Source organism: Staurois parvus, unplaced genomic scaffold, assembly GCF_062004578.1.
Source record: "Staurois parvus isolate SC_StPar_1 unplaced genomic scaffold, SC_StPar_1.0 ptg001192l, whole genome shotgun sequence".
Lineage (NCBI taxonomy): Eukaryota > Metazoa > Chordata > Amphibia > Anura > Ranidae > Staurois > Staurois parvus.
In genome coordinates, this window is record NW_028318988.1 from 4,481,773 (window position 1) to 4,506,574 (window position 24,802).

General features: G+C 42.9%; 1 protein-coding gene across 1 annotated transcript in view; it reads right to left on the bottom strand.

Moving 5' to 3' along the window:
* Nucleotides 1–772: 772 nt before the first annotated feature.
* LOC149438458 (olfactory receptor 6N1-like) overlaps nucleotides 773–24,802 on the bottom strand; it is a 63,174-nt gene continuing 39,144 nt past the window's right edge. Inside the window, exon 2 of the mRNA XM_089659965.1 lies at nucleotides 773–1,769. Coding sequence (XP_089516091.1) covers nucleotides 792–1,769 — 978 coding nt within the window. The 3' untranslated portion in view covers nucleotides 773–791. The remainder of the gene's footprint in view (nucleotides 1,770–24,802) is intronic.

Here is a 24,802-nt window from a genome sequence, read left to right on the forward strand (position 1 = left end):
TTTTTTTTCTTCAAAATTTTCAGTCTTTTTTTTATTAGTAGCGCAAAAAATAAAAATCAAACACCACTGAAATAAAGCTCTACTTGTGTGAAAAAAAGGTACAGCATTGTATGACCGCTCAATTACCAGCTGAAATAGTGCAGCACAGAATAGCAAAAAAAAGGCCTGGTCAGGAAGGGGGGTAAATCCTCAGGAGGGCAAGTAGTTAAACATATTTCGGACTGATGTGAACTCATTTCAATAACGCATCTACAATGAAAGCTACACATCCCCCATTTCACAATAATAATGTACCAATCCCCAGAAGTCAGGCAATGACACTGTGTGATGGATGGGCTCAGCCATAGCTCTGGCCATGCCCTTTGATGCGTTTCACACCGCCCATAGGAGGCTTGGTCACAGAAGCTCTGTGACCAAGCCACCCATGGGTGGGACAGAACGCGTCAGCGGGCATGGCTGGAGCGGCAGCTGAGGCCATCCATCACACAGTGTTGTTGCCTGACTTCTGGGGATTGGTTTGAGCGGCGTTCACCCCCTCACACACGACCAAGTCTCTGGAGTAACTTGGGACGCTGCTCCCTTCTCTCTTTTCTGCCAGCAGGGTGAATATAATTCACGGCCTTGAGCAGAAGCAGGAGCTCTTAAACCGTTATAAATAATGCATATATAGTAAAAAAAAAATCAGTCTAAAACTGTATAAAATTAAGAACAAATGGAGCCAAAACTGTTATAGAATGTCCATTTAATTCATCCAAGTTAATAAATGGCTTTATTCATTAATCACATGCGTTCTATTCTATGGCCAAACTACTTCTGGTACAGATGAAGCCTATTTTCCTCTGGAAAGCAATTTTAACGTCTTTGTTTCTCATGCTGTATATTATGGGATTCATTACAGGAGTTAATACTGAATATACCAGGGACACCAAAGAATCCACTACAGATGAGTAGAGGCCTGTTGGACGAATGTACACAAACATAAGTGGCAAGAAATATACACTGACAACTGTAAAGTGAGAGGCGCAGGTAGAAAAGGTTTTCTTCCGGCCTCCTTTGGAACTGATCCTGAGAATTGTTAAAATAATATTAGTGTAAGATATAAGAATTACAGAAAAGCTTGACAAAATGACAACGGCACCACTGAAAGACCCAACTTCTATATAGAGGAAGTCGCCAACAATCAAATTGAGCAGCGGAGTATAATCACAGAAGTAATTGTAGAGTATGTTGTTACCACAGTAAGATACATTTAAGGCAAGAAAGGTGACTACAATTGGAGCAGCAAAGCCTCCACACCAGGCTGCCATTGCCAGTCTTATGTAAAGTTGTCTTGTCATGATGGTTTGGTAGTGTAAGGGTGAGCATATAGCTATGTAGCGATCGTAGGCCATTACGGCCAGGAGATAACACTCTGTTGCTCCCAAAGACAGAAAAATATACATCTGTACAAAGCAGGCGGTGAAGGAAATGGTATCCAGGTTCATCAGGAACTTGGCCAACATCTTCGGGATGGTTACTGAAGCGAAAGTCATGTCTATAAAGGACAAATTGCCGACAAAAAAATACATTGGGGTATGGAGATGCCGGTCAAAGATGACCAAGAAGAAGATAAAGCCATTGCCAGAGAGGGCAAAAAGGTAGATACAAAGAAATACACAAAAAAGTAAATTGTTGTAATTCTGGAGGCTCGGAAATCCGAAAAAGATGAATTCTGTCACATGGATACAAGTTGTATTGGAAGAAACAGATTGCAAGGAATCTTCATTGGCCTAGATCATATAAATAAATACAATTAATTATATTATTTTATTGCTCAAATAGCATCAGCGCTATAACCAGTAACAAACCAGTAACAAACACGTTTTGAGCCAAAGCATCCTCCTTCATTAGGGCTTCAACATTGCTTGCCAGAGTTACAGTATGGACAGTGCTAAATCCTCCTGGATGGATATCTTAATCTAAAATATAGATGTGTGGGCTCAGGGGCTGGGTACCAGCAGATGCAGCAGGCGCCTCTTAGTGAAAACTAGCAAATGGTTCAAAATATCTAATTCGGGGATCAATAAATGGCAGACCGTGGTCCGGACCCAGACCAAGTGACAGTCCTGTCTGGGCCACTTAGCAGCTGGGTGTCCTCTCCTGGGTCCCCCAAATGGCCACTGATTTAATCCTTAGAGTAGGGCAGGGGGTGGGAGGTGCTGCAGATCTGCACAGAGAGGGAGAGTCTTTTCAAACTAACAAGCGGTAATCACCTGATTGGTAATATAATGAGTTGTGTAGCTCCTGTCCTCCATCCAGATCTGCAGCACCTCTCGCCCCCTGCCCTGCTGTGAGGATGATAGGTGGGAGACCCAGGAGAGGACATCCCAACCAGATAACTGCCTCTGCCCTGCTGAAGGTAGAACTGTGAGGCTGGAGAGGCTTGCATTGAAAGGGGCACTATAATATAAATGGGCACTCTGATGTGAGAGGCACTGTGTTATAAAGGGGTGCTGTGTTATAAAGGGGTGCTGTGTTATAAAGGGGTGCTGTGTTATAAAGGGGTGCTGTGTTATAAAGGGTACGGCAAAGTAATGAGGCACTGTGATGTGAAGGAGAATACAATGTAAAAGGTAAACTGTGATATGTAGGGGACTCCAATGTAAAGGGGCCCTGTGATATGTAGGGGAGCTGAGGACTGTGTAGTACTACTGTAAAGGGGGTGAGGCTGTGATATGAAGGAGGTCTGTGATGTAAAAGTAATGGGAGATTGTGGTCACTGATGTAAAGAAGGGACTGTGATGTTAACGAGGGTTGTGATGTAAAGGAGGCTATGAGGGGAAGGAGAGGTTATCCACTAACCTACAGGGCACTTATACCCCCTTCCTGCGCAGGCCAATTTCCAGCTTTCAGCGCTGTCACACTTTGAATGACAATTGTGCGGTCATGCAACACTGTACCCATATGAAATTTTTATCTTTTTTTTGTGACAGATAGAGCTTTATTTTGGTGGTATTTAATCACCTCTGGGTTTTTTATTTTTTTCTTAAACAAAGCAAAAACCACTGAAAATTTTGAAAAAAAAGTTTTTTCTTAGTTTTTGTTATAACATTTTGTAAATAAGTGATTTTTTCCCTTCACTGATGTGCGCTAATGAGGCTGCAGTGATGGGCACTGATAGGCTGTACTGATGGACACTGATAGGTGGCACTGATGGGCACTGATAGGTGGCACTGATGGGCACTGATGAGGAGGCACTGGTAGGTGGCACTGATGGGCATTGACAGGCATCACTGATAGGCACTGAAAGGCAGCACTCATATATGGCACTGATAGGCACCACTGACTGGCACTGATAGGCGCCACTGACTGGCACTGATAGGTGGGACTGTCTGGCACTGATGGGTGGCACTGACTGGCAGCACTGATGGGTGGCACTGACTGGCAGCACTGATAGGCGGCACTGACTGGCAGCACTGATAGGCGGCACTGACTGGCACTGACTGGCACTGATAGGCGGCACTGAATGCAGCTCAGATGGGCACTGATATGTGGCATTGATGTGCACTGGTAGGCACTGAAATGTGGCACTGATGTGGCACTGATGGGCACTGGCAGGTGGCATGGATGATCACTGACAGCTGGCACTGATGGACACTGACAGGTGGCACTGCTGGGGCTACACAGATCATCAGGGCACACTGATGATCAGTGTAGATGTCCCCTCTGAGGAATGCCAATTATTCAACAAATAATGCCGATTATTCCCGGCTCTCCTCTCGAGCTGTCAGCGTGAGGAGAGAAATGCCGATAACCATCATTTCCCTGTTTACATGTGATCAGCTGTGATTGGACACAGCTGATCACATGACCGAGCTGACATCTTCGACTCTGTCCATTGATTGGTGATCCGCTGTGCCCAAGGGACACAGCGCACCGCCGATCGCCGCGCTACGCGCTCCCGGAGCAGTGCATGTGCGATTAGAATGGGAGGACATCATATGACGTCCTCCCAGAACGAGAGAACCACCTTGCGCCCATCATTGTACTATATGGCAGGCAGGAGGTGGTAAAGACACTGAGCTGTGATGTACAGGGGGAGCTGTAATGTACAGGGGGAGCTGTGATGTACAGGGGGAGCTGTGATGTACAGGGGGAGCTGTGATGTAAAGGGGGAGCTGTGATGTAAAGGGGGAGCTGTGATATGTTATAGCGCAAATATGAGACCTCTGCCAGAAGAAAATGTTACTGACTGGTCCTACGTGAATTTTAATTCAAAACCCTTGATCTGATTGCTCAAACAATAGCCTTTCCAGCATTAGTATATGTAGCACTACCCCCTTAGGAGTCGCTAGAGATTTGGGTCCCCCTGTAGTCTTGCACAGCCAGGCAACACGCAGTTTTTCACAAACTTGCATTCAGAGACAGTAAACAGTCCTTGAGCTTGGCTTTTTATGTTTTATTAAGGGGTGTTGAACATGGATGGGGTAAGGGGTGTACGGGATGTCCAGTGGAACTGCAACTGAGAACAAACTCCTTAGCAATTATGTACAAGTCTTTACACAGTAGAACTTCTGCTTGGTGAGCACTCTAGCCTCTCCAGGTGTACCTTCTCAGACCCCAAATAATCCTCTTCTTATACAGTTGCCTGAGGGAATCCCTGGGCAAGGAATCCAGTGCCTGCCACTTTAAATGAAACAGTCCCAGGTAAGGAGCTAATTGGGTTTCCCACCAGAGTGCTCTTTTTCCCGTTTGGCCTAGTCACTCAGTCTCAGTCCTGCGTGTAGATTTAGATAGGTGGCTGCCTTCAGGCCTTCTACTGGGCTAGCTCCTTTTCTGGCTCTACAGGTGGTCCTTGCTCTGGGGGATGATGAGAGATCCTCCTTTCCAGCACCCTGCCTGTAGGTAGGCTCTTTCCCACTGGGCCCCCTCCCAGCGTCCTACATCTCAGCCACTTTTAAGGGCTTTCCTGACATCATGCCAAGCCACCTGCTTGAGGATTGGTCAGGATCCTCTGAGAGTGCAGACCAGCTCATCCTCACTCCCTGCCCACTGCTTCTAGAATCTTTCTACTTTTAATCACTGGTGGACCTCCTGCAGTACATATACTGCTACAAGGGGCCCCTGTGCGCAGGATCACGTATAAAAAACGTTATCTTGCATTTCAGGGTAGGGGACGCACACCCTGCACTACCTGCAGCACCTATCGCGGGTGTCAATCACTGGGTCCCGGCCGGTGATTACCCGCCGGAGCCTGGCGATTGCTGGCAAACACTGACAGGGAGGAAGGCTGCATTCTTTTCAATGGAGCTCTCCTCCCTGTCAGTTTTCAGCACACTGTTCCAGGATCACTGAGCACAGCCTCCCAGAAAGGTGTGCAACAGAGAAGTACACCCCCCCCCCCCAGTAAAACACTCCCCTCACACAGTTAACCCTTTCGTTGCCTCCCAATGGAAATCCCTTCCTCCCCAGTGCCATTAGTACAGTGTCAGTGGGGTTTTTTTGCACTGATCACTGTATTGGTGTCACTAGGGATGTCAGTGACCCCAAGTCAGTCCCCCCAGTGTCAGAATGTCCGCCGCAGTCCCACCATAAGTCGCTGATCGCCGCAATAAATTGCTGATTGCTGCCATAAGTCGCTGATCGCCACTATTATTAGTATACAAAAAAAAAAATCCAGTATCAATACTGCCATTTCTAAACACTATAACTTTCACGAATACCAATTAATTTACATGTATTGGGATTTTTTTTAGCAAAGAATGTCGCAGAATACATTTTGGCCAAAATTTATGCTGAAATTTGATTTTTACATTTTTTTACTGGACATGTTTTATAGCAAAAAGTTCAAAATATTTTTTTTTTCTCAAAATTGTTTTTTTTATAGCGCAAAAAATAAAAAATGCACAGGCGATCAAATATCACCTAAGGAAAGCTCAATTCGTGGGGAAAAAAGGTTGTAAATTTCATTTGGGTGTAGCGTTACATGACCGCACAATTGTCAGTTAAAGTGATGCAGCGCCATAACACAAACCGCTTATGTAACCGCTTCCTGACCGCCCTATAGCATAAATACCGCTACAAGGTGGCACAGGTGCACAAAATCACACACATATATATATATATATATATATATATATATATATATATATATATATATATATGTGTGATTTGCTCTCCCATGGTTTTCACGCCCCTCCCAGATAGCGTCAGATTGCTCATCAGAACACCAGTCATCACATTTAACCCCTTGATTGCCAGAAAGATGCTCATACACAATAAACCTCCGTTGCTAGTATAGTGTCTGAACAGATCAATATCTTTGATCAGATCAGCACTATACCGGCATTCACATTAGTATAATGCCCCCAAAAACGCAGGGTTAGCGGGATCAGCCCTGGCACCTGCCAACACCTGCGTTTAGCCCCTACGCTTACCCCCCCCTTCTCCCCCAGAAAGTGCAGTGTCAGTAGGTCCCTGTCACTTTATACATTGCAAACAAAACCGCAGTGTTCGCAGAATCAGGCCTGATCTCTGTTAGCACTTTTCGGTAAATTTTGATGACTCACATATGCAGCAGAGTGCCAGTATTATTGCCGCGCTACCTTTTGGCGAACTGGCGAGTACCAGCAGCCTAGTACATCTTGGTCTTTCACATACCTCCTAGATTGTAAGCTCCAAGGATCAGGGCCCTCCTTACCCTCTTGTATTGAACTGTATTGCTGCTGTATTGTCTCCCGTTTTATATTGTAAAGCGCTGAGCAAACTGATGGCGCTATATAAATCCTGTATAATAATAATACCAGCACTGCAGTATCACTTGGTGATGTCACGAGTCCCATAAGTCCAATACAAGCTGGTGTGGTGTCGAGCACAATTATTGTCCTGCAATCACCAAGAATTTGAATACAGGTCCGTACAGCCCCTAGTATCCTTCCGGATATGCAAATCCCGATTGGCAGCCCACAAGTTCTGCAGCACTCATACTTCCCCCATTCACTGCCCAACCTGGAATTCAGGTGGAAATAGCAAATTACTCCCTTTGATTTGTTAGAGCCTTTTTTCACGGAGATCTATATACATTGATTGTGGATCAAAGCAATTTATATGCACAACAATTTATCACCGCCGACCCAAATTCAAACCTTGCCAGACCATTCGCATGGAAACTCATTACGGTTTCCGAATTGAAATTTTTTTGGACCTAACCCTCAACATGGGCATTACTAAAAAAAATGAATTGCGGTTGTATTGGTCCACAGACCCAATTCATCATATGCCCATGTTCTCTACTGCCATGGCCAGGCATTGATATGAGAGTATAATGTGTTTTATTCATTTCAACGACAATACACTGTCGTCCTCGGGGTGACCCTAAATTTGACCGGCTCCACAAAATTCAGCCCCTCGCAAATCACCTTAACCAAAAATTTGCAGATGTCTATACTCCCCAGCAAAACATCTGCATTGATGAGTCCCTCATTAATTTTTCTGGCCGCCTTGCATTGAAACAATTTCTCCCCTGCAAACGTGCCAGATTTGGGGTCAAGATGTAGAAGACCTGTGAGAGGGCAACAGGCTATACTTATACGTTTCGGATTAACGAGGGAAAAGATAGTCACGTGGAGCCCCCCGGATGCCCAGGCTACATGGGGAGCAGTGGCAAGATAGCTTGGGACTTGGTGTCATCATTTTTCCATATGGGGTACCACTTATACGTGGACAATTTTTATTCAAGCATGCCAATATTTAGACATCTTGGAACTGGCGCATGTGGCACCGTGTTGCCTAATGTGTGCCCACATTTCTTTTTTTAAAAAGAACATTTCATGTTTGCCCAACATTAGAAATGGGTGGATGAAGGGCGGTATATTCTAATGGTGGGCATACCACACACTTTTTCTGGCAGAAATGTCTGCTCTTTTTTCATTCAGCCCACAGGCTGCATACTAAAAAAAATAAATAAATAAATAAAAAAAAGAACATATCATATACACCCAACAAGGACCAGCGAAGTACTGGTACATCACTGGACTTTGAATGGTTATACCAGGATGATGCCTACAGCTGCAGGCTTTATCCTGTTATCATTTTTTTCAGCTGGCGATTGGCTTTCATGCAAAAGCAATCCTAGTGGCTAATTACAAGCAGCGGGAGACAATGCCCCCCCTCCCCCCGCTGCTTTCCACGGCCTTCTCGGGCAGTCCCATGCCATCGTAAGAACTTGAGAATGCAGCCGGTGTTTCTGCCAGCTGACCATAGAGCTGATTGGAGACCAGAATAGTGCCAATCATCTCTATAGCCTAAGAAATCGGAAGCTACGAGCATTTCATCACTTCAGTTTCGCAGGATATAAACAGCACCATTTGTACATTGGGAAAGCATCTGATCACACTGATCTTGGTTTGATTAGATAATGTAAGGGAAGAGGAGATATCCAGAGTCTGATAGACCCCAGATTTCTCAAAAAAGAATATATGACAATGCCCATTGAAGTTATAGGGGATATTTACTTTCCCTGTGATAGCATTAAAAGTGATCAAAAAAAAAATTGAAAGGGACAGTGTAAAAATAATTTAAAACAATCAAAATAACTTAAAAAGAAAGTACCCTCGCCCCCCCTTGCACGCGTGCACCTGCGTTTGTGAGCGTTGACCCTGTGCCAGTATGGAAAGAGCAGTTGCACCATGCATGTGAGGTATCGCCACGAACATCAGATCAAGGGCAGTAATTCTAACACTAGACCTCCTCTGTAAATCTAAAATGGTAGCTTGTAAAGGCATTTAAAATGTTTCCTATGGATATTAAAAACATATGCAGTTTGTTGCCATTGCACGGGGCATGCACAGTTTTTGTCATGTTTGGTATCTATTTACTCGGCATACCATCATCTTTTATATTTTACCAAATAATTGGCCAATATTTTGTGTTTTTTGTGCATTAAAAGTAAAAAAAGTTTGTTTTTAATTTTTAAATTGCTTTTGAAAAATCGCTGCGCGAGTACTATTTGAGATAAAAAATTGCAACACCCACCATTTTATTCACTAGGGTGTTTGGTTTAAAATATATATAATGTTTGGGATTTAAATTAATTTCCTAGCAAAAAATACTGATTTTTTTTTTCATTCGAACAAAAAGTGTCAGAAAAGGTTTGGTCTTCAGGTGGTTTGAAGAGTGAGTGATGTGTGGCATAAACTTCTAATGCTGGGCATAAAATGTCCCCACCCCCCAAAATAACCCCTTTTTGGAAAGTAGACACCCCAAATTATTTGCTGAGAGGCATGTTGAATCAATAGAAGAATGTATCTTTTTATCACAAGTTTTTGGAAAATGACAAACCAAAAAAATGTTTTTTTCTTTTACACAAAATGGTCACTTAAATGATTTATTGCTCACACATGCCATGGGTATATGTGGAGTTACTCCCCAAAATACATTCTGCTACTTCTCCCGAGTATGAGGGTACCACATGTGAGAGACGTTTTGGCAGTCTAGTCAAGTGTCGCGATCAGGGGTCAGGCTCAAAGACCAGTTATTATAGCAGTGGAAAGGCTTACCTGAAACCAGCAGGATAGGTACACAGGCAGGTCACCGTGGTGGAATGGTGGGATCACCCGAGGTGCGGAGTCTAAGTACCTACCAGTGTTCACCAGAGCTCCTAATGGGGGAGATGGATTTGGCTGTGTGTTAGCACCAGGTCGTGGTCCTCAGGATCACCCCACCGGGAGGTGAGCAAGCGGAGGTCCAGTAGCGTATAAACAGGTAAGGATCAAATGGAAGCGTGGTCAGTAAACAAGCCAAGGTTGGTAATGAGCAGTGGCAGGTTGTGATCATGCAGAAGCGTAGTCGACAACAAGCCAAGGGTCAATAACGAGTGATAGCAAAACATGGATAATAACAGACGATAAGGAGCACAATACTGGCTGGAGAGCACAATAATCTGGCAAACAGAAAGTGCATAGACATGGTTTATATCAGGAAGTTCATGGGAGGAACAAGGGGTTCAAGGTTCATGATAAACAAGGTCAAGGTAGGATCATCCAAATAATTGTCAAGGGAGCTGTCCAGAATTCCAGGTGGCTCAGCAAGAAGAAACATTGCCACTCCCAACAGAAAGCCCAGGTTCGGACCCAGGCTCTGACACCAAGTATAGGACCCCAAAATCCAATAAGCACCTTCAGGCTTTTAAAAGGGCTTTATTTCCTCATTACACTTCCTGACTACCTATCACGGATTCGGAGTCCCTGAAATGCCAGGATAGCACCAAACCCCCCCAAATGACAACTTTTTGGAAAGTAGACACCCCACGAATTTAATAAGAATCATGGTTAGTATTTTGCAGATCTCGTTTGTTGCCACAAGTTTTTGAAAATTGAAGGAAAAAAAACAAAAACATATTTTTTATTTTTTTATATTTCAAAACCTTGTGAGAAAAAATTAGATCTGCAAAATACTCACCATGCCTCTTTTTAAATTCCTTGAGGTATCTACTTTCCAAAAAGGGGTCATGAGGAAGGGGGGGGGGTGGTGCTCTCCTGGCATTTCAGGGCCTTAAAAACTGTGAGAGGAAGTGAAATGAGGAAGTTACGCACCTTCAGGCTTTCAAAGTTGTCATTGGATTTCAGGCTCCTGTATGTGGCTTCCATGACCTCAATATGCCTCTCAGCAGATAGTTTAGGGTGTCTACTTTCTGAAAAGGGGTCATTTGGGGGTGTTTTTACTGTCCTGGTATTTTAGCACCTCAAGAAATGTGATGGGCAGTCAGAAAGTAAAAGCTGTGTAAATTTCAAATTATCTATACCATAGTTTGTAGACGCTATAACTTTCACACAAAGCAATAAATATACACTTTTGGGGATTTTTTTAACCAAAAACATGTAGCAGAATACATTTTGGCCTACTTTATGATGACATTTTAGTTTTTTTGGGATATTTTTTATGAGAGAAATGAGAAAAGTTTTTTTCAAAACAATTTTTTTCTCAAAAATTTTTGTTTATAGCGCCAAAAATAAAAAGCGCACAGGTGATCAAATACCACGAAATAAAGCTCTATTTCTAAGAAAAAAAGGACATAAATTTTATTTATGTACCATATTGCATGACCGCGCAATTGTCAGTTAAACTAGTGACGCGCTATATAGCAAAAAAAGACGTAAATTGCAGTATCTAAAGCATAGTTTGTAGACGCCATAACTTTCACACAAAGCAATCAATATACACTTATTGGGATTTTTTTTACCAAAAACATGTAGCAGAATACATTTTGGCCTAAATTTATAACTAACTTTGAGTTTACTATATATTTATTATAGCCGAAAGTAAAAAATATAGTTTTTCTTCAAAATTTTCGGTCATTTTTTGTTTATAGCGTGAAAAATAAAAAACGCACAGGTGATCAAATACCACTGAAAGAAAGCTCTATTTGCGTGTTTGGGTGCAGCATTGCATGACTGCGCAATTATCAGTTGAATTAGTACAGCGATGAGTAGCAAAATGAGGCCTGGTCACTAAGGGGGGTAAATCCTCAGGTGGGCAAGTGGTTAATATATTTGAAGACTTTTTTGGGGTTATAGGAAAAGATTGTTATACAATGTTGTAATGCTGTGTTTATTTGGACACCAGGCTTTTGTTAAAGCCATATTAAACCCAAAGCCAAGTCTTTATCTATTGACTCTGCAGACAGTTGGTGACTTTTGTGCACTGTGCCCTTCAGCATGCGCTGACCCCGCTCTGTCTTTTTTGTGGCCTACCACTTGGTGGGCTGCCGTTACAATTTGGGGCCAGTTTTCCTTTAATAATAAAAAAAAATCAGGGGATATATTTTACCATGTAATACTAAAGTGTGGGGGTCTTGTGAGCTACTATGGTGTATACAAAGTGCTAATAAATATTTAAATGATTAAATACTATAAATGATACTAAAATTGTGGAAAACCAATACAATAGTGAAAATAAAATTTAAAATGTGTGTAAAAACTGTGAAAAAATGTGGTTCGCTTACACTCTACACATACTCATACCATTGTGTCATAAGGAATAAAATCAGAAATAGTGTCTTTTTATGACCTCACTAAACGGTCTGGTCATATACACCAGGTGAGAGCACAACCGGGGAAGGTGCATAATATTTGTTATGATTGGTGGACTGCACGGTTATTATCTCGTATCACAGCACTAGAAGTGTCAAAGTCATAGACTTAATAAGGACATGTTTGCAGCAGTAATATAATTGCAGTGATATTGATATATATTCTTTTGATGCTGGACTATTATTTATTTATTCACATTTTTTGCAATTGGTAGTTGAGCACGACACTATTTCTGACTTTATATTTTACCATTTGTCCTGAAAAAAAACAAGGTATAATCCACTTGGATACATTAAGTAGTTGTGATAAATGTGTCAAAATTCCAAATTTATGTTCAGGCATTAAAATTTGTTTTATCCTCAGTCACCAAGGGGTTATGTATAGTATTATATAATACATTTAACAAAATATGCCATTTATTACAGTTTCCTAAAATTTTTGCAATATATGTAACGAGAAGAGAATTTTATTTTTTAATCAAAATTGCCTCATGCTTTACATTTTCTGTCCTACACTGTCAACATTATTTTAGGTTCATATAGTTTCTTGTTTTATCTTTTGTTTTATGTTTTTGCATTGCATGACTTTTTTTTTATTTTCTTTTAATTGCATTAAAAAAGAAAAGAAAGGAAACTGTAATTTCATATTTACCTAGCACAAAATCTATTTTTTTTTTCCAAAAAAATATTTTTATTAGAAAGTAAGGTATAGCAGTATACATACAAATACGGATCACAGTCGGAACATAGACACATCATGTAGCATCCCGTTTCGCAGATGAGCCATGAGTTTAAACAAAAGTACACATCTGGTTGAAATATATCCTTAATGCAAATGTATATGGCAAACCAGTAGATACAAAGAGTATGGCAAATAAATCAAAATGAGTATACGGATTACTACCCTATGTACAGGTGAGCCCACGGAAATGAGTCCACCCCTCACATTTTTGTAAATATTTTATTATATTTTTTCATGTGACAACACTGAAGAAATGACACGTTGCTACAATGTGACGTAGTCGGTGTCCAGCTTGTATAACATGTAAATTTGCTGTCCCCTCAAAATAACTCAACGCACCGCCATTCATGTCTAAACCGCTGGCAACAAAAGTGAGTCCACCCCTAAGTGACAAGGTCCAAATTGGGCCCAATTAGCCATTTTCCCTCCCCAGTGTCATGTGACTCCTTAGTGTTACAAGGTCTCAGGTGTGAATGGGGAACAGGTGTGTTAAATTTGGTGTTATCTCTCTCACTCTCATACTGGTCACTGGAAGTTCAAGGAAGTTCAACATGGCACCTCATGGTAAAGAACTCTCTGAGGATCTGAAAAAAAGAATTGTTGCTCTACATAAAGGTGGCCTAGGCTATAAGAAGATTGCCAAGACCCTGAAACTGAGCTGCAGCACGGTGGTCAAGACCATACAGCGGTTTAACAGGACAGGTACCACTCAGAACAGGCCTCGCCATGGTCAACCAAAGAAGTTGAGTGCACGTGCTCAGCGTCATACCCAGAGGTTGTCTTTGAGTAATAAACATATGAGTGCTGCCAGCATTGCTGCAGAGGCTGAAGGGGAGGGAGGTCAGCCTGTCAGTGCTCAAACCCCTTCAGAGACTGGGCCACAGGGCAGTATTCCAACATGATAACAACCCCAAACACACCTCCAAGATGACCACTGCCTTGCTAAAGAAGCTGAGGGTAAAGGTGATGGACTGGCCAAGCATTTCCAGACCTAAACCCTATTGAGCATCTGTGGGGCATCTTCAAATGGAAGGTGGAGGAGCGCAAGGTCTCTAACATCCACCAGCTCCGTGATGTCATCATGGAGGAGTGGAAGAGGACTCCAGTGCCAACCTGTGAAGCTCTGGTGAACTCCATGCCCAAGAGGGTTAAAGCAGCGCTGGAAAATAATGGAGGCCACACAAAATTTTGACACTTTGGGCCCAGTTTGGACATTGTCACTTAGGGGTGGACTCACTTTTGTTGCCAGCGATTTAGACATTAATGGCTGTGTGTTGAGTTATTTTGAGGTGACAGCAAATTTACACTTTTATACAAGCTGTACACTCACCACTTTACATTGTAGCAAAGTGTCATTTCTTCAGTGTTGTCACATGAAAAGATAGAATAAAATATTTACAAAAATGTGAGGGGTGTACTCACTTCCGTGAGATACTGTATATTGTGCTAATTTAATGTGTATTTCAATGGGGTGGGCTACATATTCTTGTGTACCCCCATATGTTCACAGTTTTGATGCCAAACAGTCCTTTTTATGTTGTAATAAGTTGAGAGCTTTAGCTATATATTTTCTCATAGCTTTTAGCTCATAGGTCTGTTGTGGTTTCTACAGCTGAATATTTTGTTGTCATGGGACAGGAGAATGCAATCACTGGACTCTCCAATGTCCTTATACGCCATCACTCTCTAATCTCTGGACTGCTGGATATCCTGCAGCTGCTAGAGATAGGATGGTCCTTTCTACCTCTATCTTGGAAGATGCCGACAAGGGTAACCAGCCTAACAGTTTGAGGGGGGGCGTTCTCCGTTGCCCATAGGAGAGGACATTACTTATCTCTATTATCAGGGGTCAGTCATTCAATGCCATTGTCATGCTCCAGATCTCAAGCATCTCAGGAGGAAGTGGACCTCATCCTGTCCTGGGCAGAACTTCATGTTTCTGCTCTGTCCACAGTGTTTATTCAAGGATTGGAAAGTTTGCAGGTGGACTTCCTAAGCTGTCAACAGTTGTCGCTGGGGGAGTGAGCCAATGGCTCCCGCTGTTCTCCCTGAGTCCAGTACCACTGCTGCCAGGCACATTGCTAGATCGAGATCGGGTTCAGGTAAGTATTTGGTGGGAGAATGCATTAAGGCAAAAAACCTTCAGCCTTTACAACCACTTTAAACTCCTGGTTATAAAACAAATGGGGGTCTAATGCTAATTAAAGAGCTCTAGGGATTGATTAACCCATGTTGCCATCTGAGCTTCTTGGAACGGCCTCATTAATGTTGTTGTTGTTGTGTTGGTTATAATGAATTGAATTAAAAATAACTCCTCGAAAGGCCTTGCCCTATGGGGACTAATCAAATGATTTAATAGTTGATTTGTTAAGCTAACTATCCATAGATATTAGTGACCAAACAAAATGTATCTACTTATTATTTGTTAGTGATATTATTTATATTTAAATGAAAATGTATATTAAACAAAAAAAAACCTTTACAACATTGCTTTCTTAAAAGATATATTGTTTTACTTTTTTACACATTATATGAAACATTGCAAATAATTTTGTATTTGTTTTACTTTATTTATCTAGATATGCATGTATTCATTAAATATCATCTTTTCATATGTTGTGTATATATTATCTTTCACAATCGGGTTTATTTATTGAAGCTGGTACTCTCAGAATCTTGTGCACTGACAAATAAAGAAAATATATACACATAACAGGGCATCATTTGAGATAGATTTGGCTTCCTCCATTTGTGCAAAGCTTTCTACCTTAGTTGGAGAAGCTTTGGGGGAGTTTGTAATCTCCAATGAGGGATAAGGGACTTCCCTGCATTTAAAAGGTGAATTAAAATATTTTTTCTGGATAGAGTCTGAGATATCTGCAAGTGCCCATGATCTGTGCTATCTAAATAGAACATTTTGTCTGAATAGTTGTATCAATCAAATTTCTCAACAAAGAGAATGGTGTCTCTCTGCAAAAAACTGCACCAGCTTCTTTCATAGACCCTTGAGAAAATCTTCTCCAACTTCTAGGGTGTTCTACAACTTAGAGATAATAGTTTATACAATAGGTAGAGGTCTATATTATTATTATTATACAGTATTTATATAGGGCCAAAGGGTTTGCTCAGTGCTGTACAATAGCGGGGGGACAGAACATGAGACAAAACAGTACAATACAATACACGAGGGGTTCGAGGGCCCTGCTCTTTTGAGCTTACAATCTAGGAGGGAGGGGATAGTGGTACAGGAAGAAGTGGCTGTGGGGGATGGAGTGGTAGGAGGAGTGAAGAAGATCGGTTGTTAGGTGAGGGTGGGGTAGGCTTCCCTGAAGAGGTGGGTTTTCAGGGTGCGCCTGAAGGTGAGGAGGGTAGGTGATAGTCTGATGGATTGGGGTAGGGAGTTCCAGAGGTTGGGGGAAGTCCTGGAGAAGTCCTGCAGTCGGGCGTGGGAGGAGGAGATCAGGGAGCTGGAGAGTAGGAGGTCCTGGTATTTGGGTATCAGGTCCGTGAGGTAGTTTGGGGCAGCGTTGTGAATGACTTTGTATGTCAGAGTTAGTAGTTTGAATTTCATGCGTTGGGCAATCGAGAGCCAGTGAAGGGATTGTCAGAAGGGGGTGGCAGATGTGGAGCGGTTGGTGAGGTGGATGAGTCTAGCCGCTGAGTTCAGGATAGACTGGAGTGGGGATAGCATTTGTTTGGGGAGGCCAGTGAGAAGGGAGTTGCAGTAGTCCAGGCGTGAGATAATGAGGGAGTGTACAAGTTGTTTAGTAGTGTCTGGGGTGAGGAACGTACGTATCTTGGAGTCGTTGCGGAGGTGGAGCCTGTATGACTTTGATAGTGCTTGGACATGAGGTTGGAAGGAAAGGTTTAAGTCCAGGGTGACACCCAGGACTTTGGCTATATATTTGAGCTAACAGAACATTTGTATGTCAATACTCAGGTTCTTTCCCATGATTGATCAGAAAATTGGGAATAGAAGTGCCGTTCACAGTGATCCCAAAATTGAGGGGCCTTACTGTACTGGGTAAAAAAGCTAAGTGTACAATTTTGAAAACCAATGAAAGGCAGGATGACCATTTGCACATGTACCCATAAAAGGGATAAGGGGACAAAACATGTTATTTTCCTGCTCATGATTCATAATAAAATTCTGCGTTTGGAGACAGGACCAGGTGGAAATAGATGGTAAATATTCTAGAAGGTGTTTAGATTTCATGCTGTTGGCTTTGATAAAGTTTCTTACTCCCTCCAATGCAAAGGGAAATGTAGAGACTGTGCTGAGGAAAAATCTTGATGACCTTTTATCAAGGTCACAGGCAAGTGACGGCTATCCTGTTGGGGCAAGTATGTGAGTCAGGAGGAAAAGTTGGAAACTAGTCCTGGTGTTTGGGGTTGGCAAGGTCCATAGGGAAAAGTATAGAGATCTGCACCATACCTTCCTATAGCCTCACCCAATCTTTCTGATCCTTATGCCAAAGAAAGTATGGGGACCATTATGGGGGAAAATATTGATTACAGGTTACAGGGCTCAGGGTCATCATTAGCCCATGAGCGATGGCTATCCCGTTGGGTGCAAGTCTCATGTGATGTAATAGGGGAATGTGGAAACGAGTTCTGGTGTTCGGGGCTTGTAAGGTCAGTAAAAAATCTGCACCACATATTCTTCTAGCTGCACCCAATCTTTCTGTCCCTGTGGCAATGCCAATCAATGTCCTGTCTGAAGAGACAAACTGAGTTATACTATTTCATATATAGAGGATGTATCAAACTTGGTTTTTATGGTTTGAATGCTTTTCTGTTAAAAGAAACCAAGGGGAAGTGATAGTTTGCATTGGGTATAAGAAACGAGGAATGAGGAACAATGTTCATTTTGACAATTGCCATACTTCCAAACCAGGCAAAAAGGGGAGTTCTATGGAGGGGGTCTATTTACAGCATCAGGTGATTATTGGGGAAGTTAATGTGTTACTAAACCCAGGACCCCGCATTCACTATACCTGGTCTCCCACAGTACACAAAACATGAAAATGCAAATTTTTTAGCAAATACAAACTGCTAAATACCTTTTCTCTTCAGCAGTATGCAGCAGTCTTGTGACTTCTATCAGTGTTCAGCAGAGCACTGGTTAAATCTTGTAGGGAGAGTTTTCATTCTGCTCTAGGAGGATGCAGAACCCCTGACCTCTGCCTGGACAGTGCTGATTGGCCCTCTGCTGATCACATGCACTCCCCCAAGAAGAAAAAAAAAACCTTTTTAGCAAACTGAGCATGTGCAGTGACTCCACACAATATATCTTATCAGGAGATAAGAGGGGCAGACTGGAAGATGGGAAGGAGCAGAGAAGACAGGATCAAACAGCCTTTTCACACAATACAATGGCTTAACCCCTTAGGTTCCACAGTGGGTATAACAAGCATGCGTTACTGCATATACAGACTGATTTTACTGTTGTGCATTTAGTAACACTTTAAATCAAACATGTCTTCGGATAAGATAATAATGACCCAGAAAAGTGAGCCAATGTACTTTAGAGAGGAGACTTTGGCTCCTTCCTCTTTGTCGGCTTTGCAGACAACAATATGGGAGCTGACACGGAATATAGCATCCATGCAACAAGACATGACTATGGTCAAACAGGAGTTGGCCCAGTTTCCCAAAGGTGGAAACCCCTCACGATGGGATCCTGACAAAGACCAGATGGCAGTATGGGAGCTATGGGCATCTGACCAGGAATTGTGGTCACCTCGAGAACAAGGGTGCCCCTCACCAACAGGTAAATTAAAGGTTCCCTGTGCAGAAGGGTGATCTCCAAGAACTTAGCATAAATGTCTTATGGCTCAGGAGTTGATTTTTGCACCAAGCTCAGTGGTCACCGACTTAATGAACAGGCAGCAGGTCCACTGTCTTACTGATGCTGAGTCTGAAGTCACCACCATGTAGTATAACTTTTATGTGCAGTGGTTTGGGGCCTGGAACCATCTAGACCTGTCATGGTTGTCCTTGAAAGCAGTAAACAATATACCCATTATGGTAGAAGGGTGACAGTGCAGGTTTTCGACCAGGTGGTGGAGCGAGTAGGGGTTGTAGTCACCTGTAGTCCGGTGTTTTTTTCTATAACCATGGACCTGGGTATGAATGTTCTTAATGACCTGTACTTTTCCTAATTTCTGACAGAAATGAAGAGACTATGTGGCCATAAGCATCATCTGGGCCTTTGAGACCTGTCATTGGGAAAGTCAGGAAAAAACAGTGCCGGTGGTAGAGTGACCAGTTGACTATCTCGTGCTAGGAATACCTGCTGTGCCGGCAGAGCTAGCTTCATCAGCTGTTGGAGAAATGCATATTGGTTTTTGCTGCTGGTCCTGGGGATTATGGGTGTACTAAAGACATAGACCCCCCTATACATATAGAGCTTGATACACCCATACGGAAGCACATTTCTCCTGTTCTGTGCCAAGAAGTCAAGGACTTGATTTGCAATATGCTGCAAAGCAGAATAATCCAGGAGAGCCACAGTTCCTGGTCTGCCCCATTGTTCTAGAGCAAAAGAAAGATGGCAACTTGCTGATCTGTGTTGCCTATTGCAATCTCAATACCTATTGGGACGCCTACCCAATGCCTTGGGTAGAGGAATCGAACATAGCCTCATGCCAAGCCTGTTATTTCTCCACATTGGACCTAGCTTGTGCCTACTGGCAGGTCCCAGTGAGGGAGCAAGTTCAGGAGAAGATGGCTTTTATAATGCAACTGACATTATACAGAATCAATTGCATGCCCTTTGGGCTAACTAATGTCCCAATCACTTTTCAGAGACTGATGGTGCAATGCTTTGGGGATCACAACGTTAAAACAGTATTACTCTACCTGGATGACATGATCATCTTTTCTTAAACCTTTGAAGACCTTATTCAGTGTCTAGACTGGGTGTTTACCCACCTCTCACAGTATGTGTTGAAACTGAAGCCTGAACAGAAACTGACCAAATGTCAATTGGTGTGGCAAAAAATTCAACACTTTTGTGCATGCCGTTGAAGCAATGGGGTGTCTCCTAACCATGCTGATATTAAAGCTGTGCAAGTTTGGAACACCCCAAAAACACAGACTGTGTTCCTTCCTGGGAATAGTGGGGTACTACAGACGTTTTATCCCTAAATTCAACAATATTTTAGCTCCTGTCACCCAGTTGCTGAGTAGACAACCTTCTTAGAAAAAGAGGCAGCCTTCACCTTCCATCAACAACTAGCTTTTGACAACTTAAAACAGAGTCTGACATCAGCCCTCTCTTTGCCTATATTGACTATTCAATGTAGTCCTTCCAAGTTTACATGGATGGGAGCCTGCAAGGAAGGGTGCTGTATTAGAGCAAGATCAGAACAAATGCAATATACGACCATCTCAGTGAAACCACCATAACTACAATGAATTTAAACTAGAGTTTCTAGCCTTGGTGTGGGCTATCACTGAAAAGTTTACTGAATACCTGATGGGAGCTCAAATCGAAGTTTACTCTGATAACAATCCCCTAGCCTACCTACCTGTAGTCCACCAAATTAGAGGCCTTGGAACAGAGATGGGTTGCTCGACTGGCTTGTTTCAATTATAAGATGCACTACAAACCAGAGTGACTCAAGGGCCATGCTGATGCTCTCTCTTGATTTCTGGTGGAGAAGCCCAAAGGAGATGTGGAGTAGGACTAGGAGGACTTGGAAGTTGCCCTGTTCTGCCCCAACATGCCTCCCCTTTGTGTGTGCATGGTTTGGTTCACATACTGGATCAGCCTTCAGGGGTGGCCAAAGTATACTCCTTGTCCAAATGGGCAACCCTACAGCAAAAGGACCCTGACATTTCTCAAATACAGTGGCTCCTCTCTGGGCAGCAAAGGCCTACCTCACAGGAATGTCAAGGATTGCCAATTGTGTCCAGAGTCCTGCTTTGGCAGTGGGATCATTTGGAGATCCAAGACAATGTGCTATCTTATTGAGCTTGCATACCTACTGAGTAGTGGGACATCCTGTAAATAGTGGTTCCTCACTTGCATATCTTAGAGATCTGCTGGTTAATGCATTCAGATAATGTACATTTCAGGATGGACTGCACTAAAGCCTATGTCAGGATATACTTCTACTGCCCCAGGCTATCAGAATGGATACAGTGAGCCTGTAGTGAGTGTATCTCCTAATCTTTCCTCATAGCTGAGCTCCTCCATGCCTCTTATCAGTTTGGTTGTCCTTCTCTATACTTTCTTCAGTTCCCCAATGTTCTTTTTGTGAATTGGTGCCCAAAACGAAACTGCATATTCCAGATGAGGTATAACTAATGATTTGTACCGTGGTAAAATTATATCTCTCTCTCTGGAGTGTATACCTCTTTAAATGTTGTGGTACCCAAGAAAGACCAGACTCCTGTGACCACCAAAATTGTTCTGCAACCATGTAGTACAGCCTTATTGGTGCCCCAAATGAATTTTGTCAGATCAAAGCCCTAACTTTTATCTCCAGGTATTCTCTGAACTGTGTCACCTCAGTGGAATCTATAAATCTCACACTACCCCATTACCACACTACCCCATTATCATCAGGTCAATGGGGTCTGCAAGCATTTCAATCCTATGTTGTTGGGCATGTTGGGGACACTGGAGCAGGGGCTCCAGGACCTCTGCTATCAATGTGTAGGAGATGTTGTGTGTGCTATCAATAACATGATGCAACGGGCCACAGGAAACTTTCTTTCTGACGTTTGGGTGTAGCAGGTGGTTACCAGTAGACTTACATTTAAACACCAAGGAGTGTACTTCCCCTAGTCACCTAATAAGTGGGTCCAGGAACAGTAGGAATGGCTGAGAAAAACTAAACAGACAGTTCTCAAGCAACACAAATATATAGCAGAAGATGCCAACCTGGAGATGCTACTGCTGCGAGCAAGGGACTGGGTGTTAATGAAAAATTCAAAGTTCAAGAGAGGCAGTAGAATGGAGGATAGGTGGGAGCTTACCCTGTACCGAGTGGAGAAATAAACATTCCCACCATCCCCTGTGTATGATGTGGTGTCTGAAGGTCTTGAGGCCATCAAGAAAGGTCTTAACTGAAACCTTTTGAGACCCTATGTGCTGGGTGCAGATTGTTCCACTACACCCACAACAGACTGCGAAGACACTAGTATCCTGGACCTTCCTCCAATCCAAGAAATTCCTGTGGAATGGTACCTTCCTTCCCCTGGAGCTTGGCTGTCATGAAGGAGGGAGTTCCTCTACCACTCTTGATATTGCTGAGGGCCCATGTGCAGACGGTGAGTGTCCTGTTGAGCCTATGGACCCCTCTATGAACACTGTTGATGGAACAGGTGTGAGTGTTATATCTGACCATGATAACCCTCAAGCATCTGAGGCTTCTGATCAACCTTTAGTAAATGTAAGTACTGATGCTGAGCCAGGAGCAGATAGCAAGGACCGTTGCCCCCATTCAATTTAACTGAGGGAGTTACCTGCAAAGTATTCCAATTATGTTATGTAAAGTTTCTAGTTATCACTGCATTTTGTGCCTTATGAAAAGTTGTGCTGTGTTGTTTTGTTCTTGTGTACTTACAATACCAAGAACAGCATCTGTCAAAGTAGGGGGGAGTATAGGTAGGTACAGCAAGTGGCACTGTTCAGCTGGCTGCTGTGTAGAAGGGAATGGAAGTTTAGAAGAAATTTGTTCCTTTGTTAGTAGAGGAAGGAACGAGACCAGACTCCAGTAGAATTTGAATTTCGTGACCCTTTTACCATTTAAACTGGTCGGATGTATAGAGAAAATGGGGCCCACTTACCACTGGTGTTGCTCCCAGTAGGCAATTTTGGTATAGAAGTACACTGTATAAAACAGGTGTTATAGCATTTGGTCACATTTCTGTTTAACCTTGCTTTATTTGAACAATCTATTTCTAATACACTTTTTTCAATCAAGTTTTATTCCCATCTGGTGTTGTTAATTCCACTGAGTAGGGTCAGAGCGGTAGGGACTGTAGTCCAAATAATTAGTGAAGGAAACCAGTTTCAGAGGGCTTATCAAACAATTGTCTCCTTTGGGGGTATGCTACACATGGCATTTAAAAAATTCCCAGTAATACCATCAATGGCGTGACCAGGGGTCTCTTTAATCTTGATATAGAATGGCATAATCAAAACTTATACAAACAAAAACCTACCTAAGTTTGCATCTAAGCATTTACTATTTGTCACTTCAGTGTTAAGTAAATGTAAGTCCAATACCAATGTAACATTGAAATAAAGTGTGCATAACCAAGGAAGCTTGTTGTCAGGGTCCTATCCACAGCAGAAGTTCTGGCATTTCTGCCAATACTCTACATGGTCGCAAAAGGACACATCAGCCTCAGTCTGGTGCCAGACGGCCTTTATAAGGAGGCTCATCACTTCCTCTGGTTGCTGGATGATCTCTAGCTCCCCGTGGTTTGTTCCTGTTTCCTGTGGCTTGATTCCGACCCGGCTTGTACTTGGACCTGTCTGCTCTACTGACCCCCCTGATCTGACCTCGGCTTGGCTAAAGGATACTCTCTCGCTCCTCCATGTATGACCTCAGCTATCCCACCTGACCACGTCTGTTCTGTTTACCACCCGGTACCTGACCTTGGCTCGAACTGACTAACCAGCAAACATCCAAATCCCGGAAGGCTTGCATACCATGCACCAGTCTGCAGACCTATCCCCGTGCACCAGCTGTGCTCCTGAGTGGATCACCAACCAGCACTCCTACAGGCGACCTGTGCAACTTTGAGAGGAGTCCGGAATTTAGCCACAAGGGAAGCCCTCTCTCCATTGGCCTCCATCTCCAGGTACGTGATACTTGTGCTAGCCAAGGGGCAGATAATCATGGATCCACAATTTATTATATTCATGAAGGGGTTACCTCTACGTTGGAAAATATATCATTCCTTCCCTCAGTAGGATTGTGTTGACATTAGTGCATCACTCCTCAAGGGTAGGAGGATGTGGGGATAGCTGCTTCAGGGCTATACGTTTACAGGCAAAAAAGAGAATTCTGACTAACAGGGCCCTAATCTCTAGAGGATATACTTCCTCATCTAGATGTCCCAAAATACAGACTTTAGGTTCCAGGGCAATCTATGTACAAAATACTTTAACAGTGTCTACTGCCACTCCCATGTATCTAACTAGCTTGGGGCAATTTCACTGCATATGGATCAGGTCTGTTGGTGCTCCTTGGCACCGGGGAGAGCCTGGGTTATCTATCCTATGCTAATGCAACAGGTTTAAAGGGGTACGGTAAGATTTATGCACTATAAATAAGTCAGTCTCTGGGTGGGTGACAGACACCATTAGGAACTGCTCCAAAATGTGGGACCAAACATCTTCTGCCAAGTGCCTAGAACCTTTTCCTGCCCCACCCTCCTTGGGATAGGAAGATCTGATAAAAAGTAGTCAGAAGTGATGAATGAAGTCTAGATAGTCCCATTTTATCTACCATCTCAATTAGTCAATTGTCCTCAGTGATAATGTTGGTAATTTTGGCCTGGGCCACCAATGCGTGTCGCAGTTGCAAGTATTGATAAAATCTGTGGGTTGGAATGTAGTATTCTGCCTATATGATTTGAAAGGCTTTGAGAACATCTTGGGAAATTAACTGGCAAATGTACTTCACACCTGCCTGATACCAGGACTCAAATCCTTCCAATTTACTCAGTTCTCCTAGGCACAGGCTACCCCACAGTACCACTATATCATAGAACTTTTTTCACCTCCACCCATGTTTTTTGCATCAAGGCTAATGTTAGGTATAATAAGGAGGAGCAGAAGCTGTTTGCCTCCAACTGTGGAAGAAGATGGTACCTGGCTGTCCGGGTTAATAAAATTGCCTGTACAGGGTCTTTCCAGTTAGATGTACCCCAACCAGAGTTGGGCAGCCATAAAGTATGGTCTAAAATTAGGTACCACTAAGCCTCCTCTGTCGTTCCGCAGTTTTATCCTAGGATGCTTACGC